The 20,307-nt window shown below is 48.6% G+C and overlaps 1 protein-coding gene across 1 annotated transcript in view; it reads right to left on the reverse strand.

Moving 5' to 3' along the window:
• Window positions 1–20,307, reverse strand: part of TDRD9 (tudor domain containing 9) — a 66,896-nt gene that overhangs the window by 40,385 nt on the left and 6,204 nt on the right. The window contains exons 4-14 of the mRNA XM_078864251.1: window positions 18,919–19,140; window positions 18,043–18,165; window positions 17,484–17,564; window positions 13,865–14,026; window positions 11,181–11,281; window positions 10,389–10,438; window positions 7,746–7,797; window positions 6,698–6,782; window positions 6,193–6,250; window positions 4,137–4,241; window positions 1,974–2,071 (exon numbers count right to left, since the gene is read on the reverse strand). Of these exons, the coding sequence (XP_078720377.1) occupies window positions 1,974–2,071; window positions 4,137–4,241; window positions 6,193–6,250; window positions 6,698–6,782; window positions 7,746–7,797; window positions 10,389–10,438; window positions 11,181–11,281; window positions 13,865–14,026; window positions 17,484–17,564; window positions 18,043–18,165; window positions 18,919–19,140 (1,137 nt within the window). The remainder of the gene's footprint in view (window positions 1–1,973; window positions 2,072–4,136; window positions 4,242–6,192; window positions 6,251–6,697; window positions 6,783–7,745; window positions 7,798–10,388; window positions 10,439–11,180; window positions 11,282–13,864; window positions 14,027–17,483; window positions 17,565–18,042; window positions 18,166–18,918; window positions 19,141–20,307) is intronic.

Consider the following 20,307-nt stretch of genomic DNA (forward strand, 5'->3'; position numbering starts at 1 on the left):
GGACGTGTCAACTATTCAGATTTACCACCGATACGCCAGCACTCAGCACCGATCTACTCCGGGCACGCGCTCATCTCCAGTCAGTCACATGATTATCACTCTCCCATTGTCAAGAATAATAATAGTAACAACATTCACATTTTGTTTAGTTTCTCGCTTTTCACAAACGAAAAAACCAAATACCCCAGAGCGCTGTACAATCAAAAACAGAATACATTTACAAACAAAAAATGAACGACTCCTGAATAATAAAAATCAACCATTGAAAAGGGCCGGTGAATTTTTTTTTTTTAAGATGAGATTTTAAAATACCAACGCTATTCCGAGTCTCCGATAGCCTTAGGCAAAGAATTTCACCGTCCCCGAGATGAAGAACAGAATTTCCTTTAACCCATCAAGCGAAATCCTGTTTCATGAAAGAGCAAGCGTCCAGAGTCTTGACAAATAATTGTCCTGGAGACTGATAATTGGTTCTTTACCCTTCTATCTGGCAACAAAACTGACACCTTTTTACAAGGAGTCATGTTTGCATAGACCGCAATACCTGCAGTCATAATACAAACAAAAGAACATAACTCTGATAATGTGCACTGTCCTTAAAGTTGATTGATCCACACCCGAGACAGCTTTCCTTAGAGCCTAGTCTCATATGGGTTGGACCAGATGACGCCAAAAGGCGCACAACTCAAAGACAATGCACCATCAGAGTATGAGAGCTCGGGGCAAGCATCTACACTATGGGAACCTCATTTGCCAGTAAAAATATGATAATTGGTTCTTTACCCTTCTTTTGTTGCCAGATAGAAGGGTAAAGAACCAATTATCATATTTTTACTGGCAAATGAGGTTCCCATAGTGTCCTGGAGACTGTTTACCCACGAAAGCTCGAGTCTTAAGACTCATTTTCAGGAAGCAGTAGGAGGCAATGCTGCTGTGTGTAATCCAAACTGCGCAAATTGCAGCTAATTTAGCAGCATTAGGATGTTTGGGCCAATACGAGTTACAATGTGTGGGTTTTCTCGAGCTATGGGAGGAGACTAGAGGACACTGTGGAGCACCATGCAGAGCAATCTGTTAATTAACATTTACACGACCACCAGCGAGTATTGCCGCTCGACCGTGGCTACCGTTCATGTGAACTTCGCCCATGGATTCCGCTCCCCGTGTTGAGAACGCAGTCCATCAGGCTGCGTTCAACCGCCGCACTCCCATTAGCACTGTTGGCTACGTACGGCGCGAAAGAAGTTCAACACACACACATATATATATTCACTGCAGGTAGCAACACCTCTTTCCGATGTTTTTCCCCGCACACAGCTCCGCTTCGGAATTCCCTCCTTATCGTCTCTTTTCCCCAAGTTCTTACAATCTTGCTAAATTCGAGACACGTATCCATTCTTTATCTATCACCCATTAAATAGCGCCCGCACTGTCCGTCGCTGGTCACTTGGGAGTTTCGCACCTTTGGGGGAGAGGGGGGGTACGCTCATCAACTGTAACTTAAAAAAAAAAGACCATTTTTGAAATATGAGCACTGCTCTCTTCACATTTCCAGTCCTCGAATCACATTTCTACATTTAGGTTTTATAGTGCACCCAGGGGTAAATGTGCTTATCATTTAAGAGAAAACACCACAGGACTATCATTGGAAACATAGGCCAAGACGAAATTCCTACTGCTCTCACATTCCCATGGTACTTCTCTTCGGGACACCGAATTACCATCCGACTCAATTTGGAATACGTTTGCCTTTGTGACGAGCGTCTGCATATGCCGCGCGCCTGGATAAATAATGCAAGCCATCGCCCTCAACCGCAGCGTGGGCCCAACGTGACAAACGTTAGCAAGCAGGAAAGATGTCAGGGGAGTGCAAGACACCGTCGCAGCATCGTGTGCACACACCGGACGGTTTGACCGAGCCGGAGAGAACAATTAAGCCGAGCGAGGTTGACAGCATGCGATGCGAGCCATACCAGCATTTCTGGGATGGAGTATTCGGGAATGCTATCGTTCCAGAAATCCTTGGTCACGATTCTGTAACAGTGTCCGCTTGAGGTGCGACCGACACGTCCTGCCGGTGTGCGCAGCGGGTGGAGAGATTGCAGAACACGCTGGCGTTAAAAACAAAAAGAGTTTAACACGTAGGCTTTCGCGACCGATCTTATTCATAATAAAGGTTTTTGGGTTAGATCGCCTAAGTATGTCTCGTAACACTCGACCACCCGACACAGCCAGTAAGAACTGTCACGTAAAGACTGTGCCAATTAGTGACTACTTCAGCCCACCGGTGTGTTGGAGAGTAAATCCACAACATTTACAATTTGAGTTGTACGACATTTCGCTAGTAATTACATCAGCGGGCGATTTGCCAGAATAGTGAAGCAATGCACCTGAAGCAATCCGTCTGGCAAATCGCCCGATGATGCTGAAGAAGTAACTAATTGGCGCACTGTTTACGTGACAAACCTTACTGGCTGTGTCGGGTGATGGAGGGTTACGACACATTTATACTTACGCGATCTAACCCAAAATCCTTTATTATGAAAAAAAAAAGGTTTTCCATACTTTATTCCAATGGTGCGATCAGTCGACGTCGCGCCACCAGACCGAATACCCATTTCAAACTCTCAAGGAGCAGCGCAACGCCTCGTGTGTTTGAGAACGGCCCGTGGAAAGAGATTTCGTAGAACTACTTCTGAAATCCCTCCAAACAAGCTATCTTTAATCCACGCACTATGGCCACGCTCTGCTTACATGCCCTGCGACAGAGGATTGTTCATTGTAATGGCAGTCACAGCTGGAATTCTGCAAAATTAGGTGCAAAGCTAAATTTAATGATTTTGTTTTTGGCAGTATATTCAGGACTGGTTAAAGACTCAGAACCCGGTTCAGCTGAAATCAAACTCGAACGCAGGATCTCAGGAATGGTGACTTAAGTACTGTGACCTTTCATTCACCTGGGCACTTCCAGAAAATGGAGGCTTTTAATGCACCCCCCTTTTGCTTACAAAATGCATAGCCCCCCCCCCCGAATTTTGGCATCATCACCCATGATGAGATCCCTTGCCCAAAGGCTACGAGGAGAGCCGTGAGTTTACGAAGCTCGGTGGTGAAAGTTAATCTATTCCCCGTGACAACACATTTAATGCAAAAATCGACAGAATATTTTGAACATTCCACAGCACCAGACTTTTGAGACTCAAAGCCGGTTGCTGTCCAAGAGTAACCGGTTGATACCCTGCAGAAGCCATTCGAAAGAAAGCGTGGACCTTTCTCCACCCCCGATATTTTTAAAATTTCGGGTCAAAACGAACAACCTTGGCTTAGATGCAAAAACGGGTTCACACCGACCGAGTGCACAGGCGAAGAGAAGGCGTCGCGCAACGGCGGCAAAAAACGATAACGTGTACGCGATAACAGCGGTGGACGGGGATTATGGGAGGAATGGTGTTCTCTGGCGAGTCCTTGTCATCAACATCATCATCTTCATCAGCCATGGTCAATCCATTGCTGGATGGTAGCTTCCCCCCCCCCATCAAGAGCCGGCCTCACCTACTCTCGGTTCTCCGATGCAACGATCTATCCGGCACCCATGCGCGAACTCATTTCGACACTTCCTTTCCCTGGTGGTCGGCCTGTTGGGGACGCGTTCGCGCCTTTGGCTGCCACTAGTCCACTAATCTCGAGCAATGAACATTGTCCCAGATTTGAAGTTTTCGTGGCTGCAAGGATCCATACTCTTTGGTTTTTTCGGTAAAGTCACGTAGGTGATTTTATTTTGTTTTCACCGACGTGACTTTACCGAAAAAAACAAAGAGTATGGACCATTGTTCCCCCCTTTCCAGCAACGTCTTCTTCCCAAGCCCACTTATTTTTCTTATAAGCCGACACAAAGCGTCCAAATTTGCACATTCTCTAATCCATGGATTCCCCCTGCCACCTCTCCGCATGCTTCTTTGCGCAGGGTCACTTCATCAGTGACCCCTTTCACTAATCCAATTAGCAAGTAATACGCTACGGTTAAAAACAAACATTTTTAGTCACACACCGGTAAGTTGCTCTTCAGCTTCAACATTCAACAAGGTAGTGCCCCTCCCCGCCCCTCCCGCGTCGTTACCGCCACGCAGCGGGAGTACCTTTCCGCTGGTCACAGTTGGCCTTGGAAGCCCACATGAGACGCAGGCTCTGGTAGTTGGTGCCCGTCTCGCACACCATCTCTCGGGCCAGGCAGTAATCGATCACTGTTGGGACACGCGCGGCGGCACAGACGGGGGCATCGGTGGCAAAAGCTGTGAACCGAACTCTGACGACACACGGTCGGTCCATGACCCACGGCACAAATTGGCACACTCTACGGGAAGGCCAATTTTATTGTTTCATTCCTTTGCTCGTGCCCTCAAATGATATTTCAACTGTACTGTTGGCGACGTGCCACGAGATGAAAATAACTTCCATTCGGAACTGCGGTGTATCACAGCGGCGTATTTCAGTTCTTTATAACTGCTTTTTACGCGCTTTTATTTAACTCACTTCGTCTGTTGTATCCTCAAAAAAGAAATCTTGTAACTCAATTTCAACCGTATTCCCAATGTCGTATCCACTGCAAACTTCGTATAGCTATGTAATACTGATGACAACACGATATTCTATCATAAAAAATCCTAAACATATATTTAAAAACTTTTTACACGCTTTTATTTAACTTACTGTATGTGTTGTATCCAAAAATCTTGTAACTCAATTTCAACCGTATTGCCAATGTCGTATCGATTGCAAACTTGGTATAGGTATGTCATACTGATGACATTACTATATTCTATCATTGAAAATTTTAAAAAATATATATTTTTAAACGATCTTTTTAATGGCTCTAAATATCCACGCTCAACTCACGTTGCCTGTAAATCACCACGTGGTCCCTTACGTCACGGCAAGCCTCGGGGAGCCATGCCCAGGGGCGGGGGATGTGGAAGGAGGGGAGGGGCGATGGGGCAAGGGGGCAGGGGGAGGGGCAGCTCGGACAGTACATTTAATTAAATCGTGTTTAAAAAATATATATTTTTAAATATTTTATTGTGTTTACATTTTTTGGCCTTCCCCCGCACCCTCGGTGAGCACGGATGGCTACGTACGGTGCGAAAGGAGTGCAACATGCACACTCCGTACATACCGTGTCGGAGGACGGTCCAGCAAAGTGACGTAATGTAACCACTTCTGAGGTCACTTCGATAGAAATGGTTATCCACACTAGGGGGGGGGGGCACTCTTTAATGCTCCGCAAAGGGCGTTTTGTCATAAGTTCAATTAAAATATATGGTGGTATGGTGGTGTTTTTGTGCAGTAATTGGTAACCCGGCCAAGACCATCAACTCGTTACACTCGCGAATCCAGTTTAATCATGGATAGCTGAAATCTGGATTTGAACACAGGATCACAGTAGGGCCGGCTTAATGCTTTAATCCCTTAGCCACCCGCCCACCTCTGGGTGGCTAAATGTTAATTGCACCAATTTATTTACACGGCCAATTAACGTGACTTATGGGACAACCCACTCATTTGTAAAGGTTATCACATAATTTACTTTCATTGGCAGTGGAAAGAGATTGGTGCCACTAGAGATTATCAACCTCGGGTGGGATCAACAAATGAAGTGTCTATGCACATGGACTAACAGCTGATTTAAGTGCAGCGAAACTACACACCAGACAGTGATGCGTTACCACTAATATCATAACTGCGAGGTAGATTGTCGTGGTTGTGCTGTATCAGTCTCCCATGTGTACTCGGGTTGAACCAAGCGAGATGTCGCCACAGTGGCGAGATGTTAACTACCTCGCCTGGCATGCAGGAGGTCATGGGTTTGATCCCGACCGCGATGCCTGCTGCTGTATATTGGGAGTTTGCGTTTCTCCCCACGGTCGTGTGGGTTTTTCCCCAGGGCCTCCGGGTTTTCCCTCCACACGTAGAAACATGTGTTTTAGAGTATTTGGCTGCTGTAAATTTCCACACAAACCACTTCGTTGAGCTATCATTTGTGGCGAGGTCGCTTCTGAAAAAGAGCTATATAGCTCTGTGGACCTTAGCTGGTAAAATAAAAAAGTTTAAAGTTTTATCTTAGTTTTGTTCAGTTCCAGAGATCAATCATAGCGCAGTGGGAAAACCACTGAGACCGATACACCCCAGAACACTTACCGTATTTTATGTCAGGTACGGTTATCGAACTTTCAGCAATGTTGGTTGAAAGGATGACCTAGTGGGTCAAATCAACAAAACACGACAAACAGAAACAGTAATTTCGTCAGTAACTTTTCAAGCGCAGGATATTTTTTTTTACTTTGCGAATTAATTTACTTGGCTCATCCGATTATTTACGATCTTATTACCCAATGCGATCGTTAACACGAAGGGGTTGTCACCCATGATTATTTTCGAATCACTCCCGCGGTTGAGCCAGCGGCCGTAGCGCAATTGCCATAGGCCCTGGTGCAATGAACGAAATGCCCGACCCACCCACAGACCACCGCCTCCCGTCTAGCTTCCCGACCTCTTCGTAACCCGGGCATGGGACCCACCTCTAACCATTACCCAAGTTGATCACTCGTAGAAAAAAAACAAGAATACTCGAATTATCCGGAATGAATGAAGACGAGTTTTTTGACAAGAGCAAGCCAGTGGCCCAGAGGGTACGGCTTCTTGCCTTGCGCAATCCACACGGCACCGGGTCAAAAACCATTTTCTGTTCTTGCGGAGTGAGCGACGAGTGAAGCGGTAGCAGCTTCAGGCTGCGGAGACAATCGGAGAGGTCAACACCCGCCCTGTTCACACGCACGTCCTGGCAAGCCCCCCCCAACGTTACCGTGCCAGCGCGGGTGGGGGAGGTGGGGGACTCAAACCCAAACGTGCGGCGGCCGGTGGGCTCAGGGGTCTCGTACTCCCACTCCATCCCATTACCTCCCACTCCCTCCCACTCCCTCCCACTCCCTCCCACTCCCTCCCACTCCCTCCCACTCCCTCCCACTCCCTCCCACTCCATCCCACTCCATCCCACTCCATCCCACTCCCTCCCACTCCCTCCCACTCCCTCCCTCCCACTCCATCCCACTCCCTCCCACTCCCTCCCACTCACTCCCACTCCATCCCACTCCATCCCATTCCCTCCCACTCCCTCACACTCCCTTCCACTCCCTTCCACTCCCTCCCACTCCATCCCACTCCATCCCACTCCATCCCACTCCCTCCCTCCCACTCCAACCCACTCAATCCCACTCAATCCCACTCAATCCCACTCCCTCCCTTGTATCTCTGGGCTTCGAGGCGTTAGTTACATTACGGGCACGTTTTAATAAATGCAGGTTGTTTTTGTTGCAGTACCGCAAGAGAGCACTGAGCTGCCATCGCGGAGATGCCAAGTTCGAATCCAGGCAGAAGCTCGTTGATGGGTGTATATTGAACCGTACGTAGCCAACCGTGCTATCCGAGGTGCGGGAAATTAGGGAGGGTTGAGTGTGGCGAATACCAGGATGGGACACGTATCTGGGAATACTGGGGTGTGGATTTGCTTGCACGGTTCTGAGATAATACATCAACACTGGCACACGGAAACTCCCCACGACTATCAAATCGGCTCGAATGTCCACGATCTCATCATATCTTGGAAGCTAAAGCAGGGGGTTGGAACCTGGTTAGTATTTGCAAGGGAAAGTGCCTGGAGGCTTGGCGCTGCGAAACACGAGCGCTCCACCCACCTGGTCATGTTGACGCTCAGCCACTCCATCATCTCGGTGATTTCTCCGTAACCTGCAGATGTCCCACGCCACCACCCCCCACAATGACTGCACGACGCTCGCATGCTCGGGCAGAGGACACGCGACGGTTCACGACAATTCAAACAGTCACGATTCGTTACACTGTGTAAACATTTTTTCGTTCCTGGGTAGTGTTATTTCCTCTTTGCTTATGCCTCAAAAGTACAGAAAACGGCTATTATTCCCCACAAACGTTGCTTTTGTGACCAGGACAGTGATATTTTGAAATTTACCTATTTTCCAGAATATTCCAGATAGATTCAGTGCTGAGTAAACTTGGAGTATCTTCTAGAACATTATAGAACTTTCCAGTAATATAAAGTTGTATAAATACAGGGGCCTTAAGCCCACAAGTTCAGTTTAGTTCCAGCTGCCTAAGTGGATACATATTTAAACATTTTCTGAGATGGCATCAAGAGGCTGCAAGCATCCGGCAGACGCATTTTGCTAGTCCTACGGCCAATTTATCAAGAGTGAAAAAGTACTCTGTGGAAGCATCTGCTAAGATGCATGAGGCCTACAAGGCATGTTTTAGCATGCCTGTCGGGATCAAGACAAACCCTGGGCACCTCATTTCACCTGCGTGCAATGCAAAAAACCTCTGGAAGGTAAGAAGTATGACGAGTACGGCTGGAAGGTCATCGGGGACTTCAAAATGGTGGCATTCCTGATGGGTCTCCAAGGCGGTTTTACCAAATTTCTCTGCTATCTTTGCCTTTGGGACAGCAGGGACACCAAGGCGCACTACCACAGGCGGGACTGGCCACAGCAGACCGAGTTCTCTGTGGCGAGGAACAACGTCAAGTGGGAGCCACTGGTGGACCCCCGGAAGGTGCTGATGCCACCACTGCACATTGAATTGGGCCTTATGAAACAATTTGTTAGAACTGTAGAAAAGGAGTCAGCAGCCTTCAAGTACCTTTAAGACTTCCCTGAGCTGTCTGAGGCAAAGGTCAAAGCTGGTGTCTTCATCGGACCACAGATAAAGAAGATCCTGGAGTGCAATGAATTCCCCAAGAAGCTCACTAGTAAGGAGAAAGCGGCTTGGAACAGCTTTGTCGAGGTGGTTCGTGGCTTCCTGGGCAATCACAAGGTCGAAAACTGTGTGGAGCTGGTTGAGACTCTGGTGAAGAACTACGGCACAATGGGCTGTAGGATGTCCCTCAAAGTCCATATCCTTGATGCCCATCTTGATAAATTCAAGGAGAACATGGGAGCGTACTCGGAGGAGCAAGGCGAGCGCTTCTACCAGGATATGCTGGACTTTGAATGCCGCTACCAAGGACAGTATAACGAGAACATGATGGGAGACTACATTTGGGGGCTGATTCGTGAAAGTGATTTACAATATAATCGTAAATCTCGAAAAACTACCCACTTCTTAATCTTTTGTAGTAGTTTTTGTATTACTTTAGTATAAATACATGTTCATTTTGATTTATGTTGTTTTTTTCTGGCTTTATGTGAATGACAAGACACAAATTCGCCCGTTTTATCATTTAAAATAGGTAACTTTCAAAATATCACTGTCCTGGTCACAAAAGCCAAGCTTGTGCGGAATAATAGCCATTTTCCATACTTTTTTGGCATAAGCAATTACAAAATAACACTTACTAGCCAGGAACAAAAAGATTGTGTTACATAGTGATCGATTCCTTTTTGTCGTCTAGTTTTACAATCTCGTTTGTAAGGTGTTGCTAGCTCCGTATCACCGAAACCAAGGCCGAGATGTAGCCGAATTCCTGGGAATCTCTGAAACCTCAACGTGACGAGTCACGCCGATGCACCGGCCGAAGCACGACGTTTCGAGGGACGACACACTTACTCGATAACATCTTCACGCAACCAAATGTCTGCCGTTTAGTTTTATCGAGCCAACTCGCACTGCTGCCCTCTAGGTATCATTATTTAATAATGGACATTTGGGAACACCCTGGCTATTTCACATCAGCTTTCTCGGCTATGCCGAATTGTACGGTCGTAAAAGATCGATCTGTTCTCCCGGAATTGCAATGTTACGACTGCGTCAACAAACGGCACGCATTCCTAAAGCACTACCGGGAGACTCCCGCTCCCTGCCCTTTGACCCAAAGGCCGATGGGTGCTGGGCAAAAAGACACGTGGAATATTTTATTTTCCTCCACACTAACCACCTGGGGGGGGTCCCGGTTCTCTGCTCCAAATACTACTCCGTATACGATACTACGACCGCCACAGCTTCTTCGGGTCTACCCTCCATGAACTTATTACCGCTACAACTGATGAATTACACAGGCTTGAAAATAATTTGCACAACGATTTTGAATTTTTGTTGTTGTTGTTGTTTAGCCTGAAATGTATTGAATTTCACAGGGGCCGACACAGAGCTCCCACCCCCTCCCTCCTCCTCCTCTTGAGAACGTCCAGTCCCGACACACGGGCGGGCGCGTCGTCATCGCGAACCGCTAAGCAGACTCGAACACCGACGGAGTAGAGGAACGCTCGAGGGACCCCCCCCCCCACCCCAGAGCCGCCAGAGGTTCCCGCCACGAGTCGTGTGCGTGTGTGTTTGGTGCGAGATAAGACGAGCGGCAAAGCGCGTACCTGGCAGGAACACGAGCACGCTGCCAAGCTCCTGAACGCCAGTCTGCAGGCTGCAACACAACGATAACGACTCGCAACAAGCGGACGCGGCAGTCTCCCCCAAACGCCGTGCGCGTGCAAGCTTACGCGTGCACTTACAAGTAGAAATACAATTCAAGCAATTTGTCGCAAAATGTTTTTAAGGTCACGAAAAGAGAATTCTATTGTCGAAAGAGCATTTTAAAAACATTTTCAGGGAAACCCGTGACTTTTGCAGGAATTAATGTTTAATCGCGGGCAATGACTTGGCTTGCGTTATCGAGGACAATTTGTGAACGGTATGGTAGGATGCTTATCAACCGCCAAGAGAATTGGGAGAAGAGACACCGGGCCCTCTACCAAGGACAGAGAACGGTAACGACACCAGACACCACTGCAGTGTACGATAGCTGGCGCCAAACTGTGCCACACACCATCCCGCATGGCTTGGTGGGAGTCTCGGTACCGATAAAGTTATTGTTTTATTTTTTTATTCCGATTCCGTTCTGATGGCGTACATATATACGTCACTGGAACACATGTGTACGGCATCAGAACGGCGAAAAACTATGACGTACACATACGTCATCGGAACGGGAAAGGGTTAACAATGCACCTGTCATGCGATATGTGGGGAAAGATGGTGGGGGAGCAGGGAGGAAAAGAGCGGAGAAGGGGGGGGGGTGGGAGGTAAGGATGGGAGGATGTATTACGAAGCCAGGAGTGTAACCCCCAACGTTCAAAACACAGATCCATCTCCGTCGCACCACGTACTGTTTGTATGCCTCCATGTCATAAAAGCTCCTGATGAGCTTCTCTGTGATGGCGTAGCTCTCACGAGCGATGCTAGGGATGCACAGGTCGAAGATGACCGCCTGCAACACGAACCCGCGATACGAACACGCGAGGTTAACGCACGCGGCAGCGAACACCTGGCGCGAACGCACGACAGGCGACGGCGAGCACGCGACACGAGCAACGCACGGGCACGCGACACGAACACGATTCAGTTGCTGGAGAATCTCCCGGCACGTCGGACAAGCAGGTGCAACGGGTAAACGCAGCGGAGGGCTGCACGGGCATTTAAAATCAAACGCACTGGCGCAGCATGCGGACCAAAATTTGAAGCGCATCAGAGCTAGCGTGTGAGAGCGTGGCGCCTTGTAAACCACCTGGGGTGGTCCCCCCCCCCCGCCCCCGTTTATCGGGTCGACCTTTGCGGCGGTTGTTACTGTGCAAGGACGTGGCGGGACCAGTAAGCGGCTTGTAAGGCCGACGGCTCGCACGCAAAGGTCGGAGCGTTTAGCCCGGGCATCTCGGAGAGGTCTCGGGGACTGACGGCACAGCAACAACTCCCGATTGGACTGCTGCCACCGAAAAACACAAAGTCAAGGTCGACCCCCGTGCGCAAGCTGTCACTCACTCTGCCTGCAGAGAGTTTTAACCCTGGCCGAGCCATGCTGTGGCTTTTGCTGGGACAGCTGTGCACTCGAATGCAGTGGGCGTGCGGGGAGCGGTAGCGTGGTGGTTCGCGCACTGGCGCACCCAATTTCGATTTACGCTCACGGTTAGTATGTATGTGTGTTGAACTTCTTTCGTGCCGTACGTAGCCAACCATGCTAATCGGAGGTGCGGGAGGGTAAGGGCAACAAACTTAACAAAAAATAGCAGTTCGAAAGAAATTCGTTTTCAATGCAGATGTAAAAGTGCTTAATTCCAGTGGCTTCATAATATCAGAAGGAAGAATATTTGAACGGTTCTGGGCCACCAATAGGTCGAGCCGACTTTAATACGGGTAGCTGGTGCGGCGGGTCAACATCAGCACTGGGGAGACAAAGGCGGCCGGGTGTGATGTTAGCTACACCACCCTTTGTGTGTTATGCTGGTCATAAAAGACATCCACAAAAAGCACTTGAACGCAACAGTCTGTTAAGGCTATATGGGGGACATTTGTCATTGTAGTAAGAAAGTAACTACAGTATGCGTCGATTTACTAATTAAAACAGATTCATATCATATATTATTCAATAACAAAGATCCCATGTATAGCCTTAACAGACTGTTGGGGCAAGTGCTTTTCGCGAGCACCTATGAAGGCCGGCACGGCACACAAAGGGTTGGGTGGCCAGCACCACGCCCGGCCACCTTTGTCTCCCTAGTGGCAATGATTTTACACACAGGTACTTATCTGAACAAGCCCAGGACCTGATCAGATAATTAATCGTCACTGGTGTTGGGCATGAGCAGCACACTAAACCGCTACACTACCGCTCCCCACACAGTATTCATAAACACACACATTTATACAGGTGGTGAAATGCATTTTCATATCGGGACATTTCACGTTATGCTGTGGCACCTTCGATTAGCATGGTTGGCTACGTATGCTGCGAAAGAAGTTCGACAAACACACATACAAGAGTGCTTGCCATGGGGAAATGATTTTAATGCAGCATATGCACTTGTGAAAAGTCAATATTTGCCCATTATTTTCCCCAACCTGCAATCAAATCATTTGTTTTTGCTAAAATAGGCACCTCCTGCCGACCATACTTGCCCATTACAATCCTCTCCTGTAGCACACATAATGCAGCTTGGGGTGCTTTAAATGCAGCTTTTTCGTAAGCTCTAATTAATGCTTGTTAAAGCATTTAGCGAAGGCTTTTAAAATCCTCGTCTCAATTTGAAGCGCAATTTTAAACGGTGCAATTTTCCTGTCCATAACATTGATTTAATTTATACTTTCATTTCAATGTTGTGTGACATTCCACGATGCACAAAGCAACGTACTTGCTGTTGTTCAAGTCACCGAGTAATCGGTAACTTGAATGAATTGCATATGCCAGGTTTCTTCGTAATAGTTTCAAAATATCGAATAATTATACTCAATAACCAGTGACTTTGCTAATCATTAACAGACTAATTTAACACGAAGTTTTTCGCGGCCGACATTATTCGTGATACAATTAAAAAGGAATTTCTTCTAAATTGAAAACTCATTTCACAAGAACAAAACATGAATAAAACATGTAAATGTGTTACTACCTTAGCACCACCGGTGTGTTTTAGAGCAAATTCTCAACATTTACAATGAGAAAGTTTCGCTGGAGATTACTACCAACTTTATCATGATTAATAGAGGCTGGGGAGACGCAGCCCATGCCACCCCCTCTCACCTGGGCAGCCCAGCCTAGGAAGTCGGACACCTTGCCCAACAATCCGCAATACAACCCAGAAACACACTGGGGGAGCAGTGTACCAGTTACGCAATGAGGAAAACCACCACCAACAAAATCTTCCACTCTCTAGCGGTGTAACATTGGCTCGCTTGTGCCGTGTGGAGAAGAGGGAAGGAGGCGAAATAGGCCAGGAAGGAAGGCGGCCAATGGAGCCAGCGATAAAGCCAACTATGGAAGGACATGCAGGGGTGAGTGTCCGGGAACGGTTGGTGCCCTGACCTCGCCGAGAGAGATGGGCATGTCCTCCAGGTAGTGGACCTGCACCTCGTGGACTTTGTCTCGCACAAAGATCATGGGCGCCGGCTGTATCCGATCCATCAGCGGCATGGAGAAGTACGACGCAAACTCCTGGCAGTCGATGGTGGCTGACATGAGGATCACCTGCGGTTGGTGAGAAGGGCAGTGGAGGGTTGGGGCGGCCGGCGGGACAGGGACGAGTCATGAAGTCGTAACTTCAAATTGATTCTTACGCTTTACACGAGACGTCGAATCACGCGCGGGTAGAAAAAAACAACAAATATTCATGATTTACTGCGCAATCATCTTCTTCAGCGGCGCTCTAGCGCCAGGCCAGCGGGAAGAGAGCCAAGTGCCCTTGAGACACGTGGAGTCCCCCTAGCACTGCACCCCAACCCTAGTCAGGTGCCTGGCACTGCACAGGGGGCAACGCACCCCTAGTCAGGTGCCTGGCACTGCACAGGAGGCACTGCACAGGAGGCACCGCACCCTTAGGCAGGTGCCTGGCACTGCACAGGAGGCACCGCACCCTTAGTCAGGTGCCTGGCACTGCACAGGAGGCACCCCACCCTAGTCAGGTGCCTGGCACTGCACAGGAGGCACCCCACCCCTAGTCAGGTGCCTGGCACTGCACAGGAGGCACGCCACCCCTAGTCAGGTGCCTGGCACTGCACAGGAGGCACGCCACCCCTAGTCAGGTGCCTGGCACTGCACAGGAGGCACGCCACCCCTAGTCAGGTGCCTGGCACTGCACAGGGGGCACCGCACCCCTAGTCAGGTGCCTGGCACTGCACAGGAGGCACGCCACCCCTAGTCAGCTACTCGGTGAGACGGCCACACACGAGGGAACAGCCATGAAGGAGGCTGTAGCTCTGGTGTGGGCCAGTTTCCAGGGCAATGCGTGCCTTAGCACAGCATGTTTGTTTGTGTGTTTTACAACAAGCATGCGTGTGGTTTTTAATGCAGACCTGATGATGCCTCGTGATAGGTGTCTATTTGGTGTTTGGACATCTGAACACCTCCTGTATTTTTGCCGGGAAGGGTTAAAGCCGATCCATCATCTTGATACCGGCAAAAAAACTATCTTTACTAGCCAGCTTCGCCCAAGACCTGGATTCTTGTCTTGGATTAATACACGGCCTACGCGAAGGGTGGAGGGGGCGGTGCGTGACATCAGCAGGCACACTGCGTGACGCTGCCGCATGCGGGTGACATCACAGATGTGACGTCACCGCTCGCTTTCCGTGCTAAATAAATCCATTATTGCGCCCCACCCCCCCCTCCCCAAAAAAAAATACAAAAGTGTATTTTCATAATTTTTGCATGGTGTACAGTCTGGAAAGTACCCACATGGCAAATTTCCAGTTTGTTGCATGTCGGGAAGTATGCTAAACATTTGGAACAGACACACATATTCACAACTTTGCCTTTAATATATATGGAGATGATAGATGATGTTCCCTACTCACACCTGCACCGACCAGTATGGAGTAGTATGGGCAACCTCCCATTGTGCATAGCTCTGTGCGCGATGAAACTGGCAACCAGAGATGTATTCTTGCCAATAGATAGATCCGTACTTATTAGCACGGTTGGCTATGCCCGGTGCGAGATAAGTTAAATATCCATACATACATTGCCCATGCCTAAATTCAGTTGTGAGTGATATCTGAACTGGTCTTCGTACCCCCCCCCCCCCGCTCATCACCACCCTTTCACCAACACGCAGTGACCAGTGTGGTGAAGTATGGTCAAACAACCCTCACGACCGGCATGGCGTCGGCCGGAGGCCATCGACCATTGGCGGTTTGGGAATGTTGGGAATGGCTGGATTTCATTTTTATTCCAATAACAATCAGAATTTTAACGATGCATTTATTTATTCGTAAACTCCTCTCGGAATCTCGAGACATTTCTCCGCAGAGTCCTGAAAATGGAGCGATCGGCCAAAGTCAATGCCAAGAAAGATTTGAAACATGGAAGGACGCAGAGGTGCCCGGAGAAAACCCGCCATGTACACAAGGGGACGATATTCTCAACGACCCACGCAGCAGGGCGAGGAACACAGCTGGCTTTACCGTCATCTCCTATGTGTGTGTACACGTATGACGAACTTCTTTCACACTGTACGGAGCCAACCGTGCTAATCGGAGGTGCGGGGAAAGGACAACCAACTAAAGACAAAGAGCAGTTAAAAAAAAAATGAGTTTTCCATCTGGATTTAAAATGCATCGCCCCAGTGGTTGCCTAGTATCCTTCCAGACAGCGGCAGATGCACATCTGAAAGTGCTGGATGCAGTGACCAGCGTCTTTGTTCGTTTGTTTAGGCACAAGCCGCTGCTGCTGCTGCGAGGATGACCGGAGTTGACGTGATGGTTTACGCTCTTTGACGAGATCGGCGAGGTACTGTGGTTCATTTGCGGCAGCCCGGTGGGCATGGAGCTTGACAAATTTACATGACCCACAAACCCTGGTGTCCACAACTCTCTGCGTTATTACAGGCATGAACGTACCGGCAAACACAATCGGTATTATTTCACTCTAACTCCCTTTGGACTGTAACACCGGTTGGCTTGGAATAAAAACAAAAAGTAAAAAAAAAATGATGATGAACACCGAGGTGTGAACGTCGCATGTTGCTTCATCGGTGTTGAAGTGTTAAATAGGGCTGCTAACCCTGGGCTGTGATAAAATAATGGGGAAAAAAGATCAGGGGCTTTGTTTAATCGCTGATAAGCACAAACATTTAATTCATCAGCCCAGTAGTTTTCCAATAATGCTCAGCAACAATTTTTTTTATCGTGCCAAAATTGGACTGGTTTTTAACTAAAGAGTCAAAATCAACAAAACGGATGAGGAAACATTTATCTGGAACTCCCAATGGACTGACTGAGTAAGTATCACTACCACATGTGTGTGAATTAAACTCCAACATCGTCATCAGCCACGGTCAATCCACTGCTGGATGAAAACCTCCCCAGGACCTCGACACGTACTGATGTTATCGTTTAATCCCCTCCTTTAGGCGGACGTGCTCTCTCAAGACGCGGGTTCCACCGCTTGGCTGCCACGCCCCTCGCTATGTTTCACAGTCAAGACATCATCCCTTATCGCGACGGACCCTGCACTAGTCAGCTTACTTTTTTTTTGGGAAATACATCGAACAAAACAATTAGCCGCTTAGCAGTGATTATATTTTTTTCACCGACGGTACCCTCCTCAAGCAGCGGCCAAGTATTTTGTGCGCTAACGTACACAGCTATCGGCCCCCGTTCCTTGCACAGTGCGCCTGTGATGGAAATGTGGAACGGCAACTCATTACCTGTTGCATAACAACTAATTATGTGTCTTTTGGAGCGCTGGGGGAAATTGAATAAGCAGTTCTCAATTCGCCACTGCACATGGACATTATTTTATTTTTTAATGAGTATGATTTAGCTGGCGACACCCAAAAAAACAAAAAAACAGTTGAGAGTTTGAACATTTAAATTAAGGCTGCTGCCTAATGTCGGTCTGGCGATGCTGTGATTCCTAAACGGTTCAAATTTAAGGACAGGATCCTCACACTCCGGCAGTGATAAATGAGCCACCTTGTACACACCTTCACGGTTCTCGAATTTGTTCGTAGAAGTTTTCTCACAAGCAGGAGGAGGAAATCCGTTTCCTGGTCCCTTTCATGAACCTGTTCGTGTCGAAACAGAAAGATAAGAGAAACGTTCGGCTGCATTGTTTTGCCATTCAAAGAGAACAATAAAACATACCCAAAGTAGAAAATCAGGTCAACACTCTCCTTTCTCCGTAAATATACAAATGGCGAAGTGGCGTTTCAGAAATCTCATGCTGGAAGGAAGCTTCCTGCATGTGAAGAAAAACGTCGGGCATCGTGCCGAACGACTCGCGGTACACAACGCGAAAACACGACAAAGAGAGACATTTTAAAGTATTTTTTTTAAACAAAAGAAAATCGGCTCTTTCTGAGACCAAAGTGACCGACGCGTGTGCGAGTCTTAATGTGTCGCAGCCGGCTCGCGGGTACCTGGAAGTACCTACTCGGCCATCAATAACGGGTTCCCCAAGCCTGATTTTAACTAAACATAAACAAAACAAGGCAACTTCAACAAAGGGCTGCCGCGCCCTCGAACACCCACCAACGCACGCACCTCGTCGATGAAGACGTGCGTGAACTCCATCATGGACTTCTCGGCGATGAACTTGCGCAGCAGGATTCCCGTCGTCATGTAGACGAGTCGAGTGTCGTCGTTGGCCATTTTGTCAAGGCCCACCTGAGGCAGTGAGAAGAACGAAGGGGGGTGAGAGAGCCCCGACTTGCAACACCGGAGGGGTTTTACAATGGCACGGCATGGCACGCACGTTTGGCCAATAGGGACAATGCCGCCCGCCAGCTGTGAATGCCGTCGCAGGCCTGATTCAATGTTTACGGTGTCATGAAGGTAGCGGCCTCGAGTGGCTGAAGGAGTCAAGTGAAGGCATTACGTAAAACAAAATATACACGTACGAAATTAATATAACCTCACGCGCACGATGTGATGCATGCATTGCGATGGAATCTATTCGAATTGGTGAATCGATGCACACCCACAGGTCTAACGGGTGGCTTCGTGCTGGAATTTAGTCATTTACGTCAATTGAACGTCACTTGAACTTATGTCAAGTGAAACAGATTCAAGCCTCAACTCCCACTGCCCCATTTCCACCCTATAGCCTTCACAGATTGAGACGCAAGTGGTGTTAGCGAGCACCTATGAAGCCTGGCACGACACACGAGGGAGGTGTGGGTGGTCAGCACCACACCTTAGTCTCCCTGGTGGCGATGTTTATACACACCACAACAGGTACTCCCTTCATGTTGAGTCGACCGAGGGGATGCCCGGTGTTTGCAGTGAGCGGGAATCGAACTCTGGTCGCGGATTTCGTAAGCGCGGCGTGCTTCCCCGCTGCGCTCCCGCTCACCCCCACATGCACACACACACATGCGCGCGGGATCTACGTGCGCACTCGCACACACAGCCACGTACCTGGTAACCGACGATGCCGCCGAGCTCCCAGTTCCGGCTGCGGCTGACCCACGCGGCGACGCTGCGGGCCGCCAGCTTGCGCGGCTGCGTCACCACGATGTTGCAGTGTGCGCCGAGCTGCGCGTGCTGGTCCAGCACGTACTGCGGAATCTGCGTCGTCTTGCCACTGCCCGTCGAGCCCTGCACCACCAGCACCTGGTTGCTCTCGATCATCTGCAGGAGCTGCCGTCGGCAAGGAAGAGGAACCGTCGGGAATATAATAATAATGATAAACAGCCCTCTGACTAACCACTTGTTCGATAAATGATAATTTCATTTTTTACAGCGCCATTCAAGCGAATAGCATCCCATAATGCTGTACATTGATTATAATGTACAGCGAAACGGTGGCGAGATGTTAGCTTCCCTGCCTGGTATGCAGGCGCTGGCGGAGCCAGTGGGGGGGGGGTGGGGTGGCACGTGCCCCCCCCAATGATCCGATCGAAATCCCTAAGTTCGATCGGATCATTGGGGTTTATTAGTAATAAATCGGCATTTTGCGACCCCCACTGCCACTGTGTAGCATATTATTACATGCCAGGGACTCTATGAGATGATAGGACAATTGAGTCCATAATTGGCAACAAGTAACGGCAAAGCAGTTTTAAGTGACTCAGAATTGTGCGCAGTTGCGTATACAGTCCACGACTTCCCCGAAGGCATTCACCTTCAGCGAGTGCGATGCCGATCACACACGGTTCGAATTCGACCCACGATTGATGGCTGCGCCATCGCCGCACACGAGTCGAATAAAAAGCAAAGTCCTTACTTACTAACAACTCCTATCATTTTTCATTGCTGGAGGCAACCAATGATGTTTGTCGTGGCAGAGAATCAAACTCGGGTTGCCGAATTCACTGCACCACCATTCAAGTAATTTAATAATGCCATAGGTTTTCCACAATTGGACAAATGGACAAGATGAAAATATGGTGTGCTCAAACGGTCACCACAATGTTGCAGCGCAACCAACTCACACTCAAAGCAATGGCAGCGATCGTGTTGGTGCGGCGTGTGTATGTCTCAAATGCTGGACATATACTGGACTGCAAGGGTACCAGATGAAATGTTCCAGAATCAAGTTGTGGGAAGCTACCAAGTGTGCTTCTTTCACATCTGCGGATTTTTTTCTCGAGGTACCCAAGACTCCTCCCACACCAAGTTAAACACTCATGAGTGGAACTGACCACATATCCCAGGACATGACCCTTCAATGGATAACCAAAGAGGTATTAGATCACCGTATTGCCAAGATTACGATACGCTCCAAAAAAGTAAGATACACACCAAACGTGTGCTCAGTGTGAAAAACGTTAAACAAATCTGGTGGCAATCACGCACGCCCACCGG

The sequence above is a fragment of the Lampetra fluviatilis genome, chromosome 18, assembly GCF_964198595.1.
Source record: "Lampetra fluviatilis chromosome 18, kcLamFluv1.1, whole genome shotgun sequence".
NCBI lineage: Eukaryota > Metazoa > Chordata > Hyperoartia > Petromyzontiformes > Petromyzontidae > Lampetra > Lampetra fluviatilis.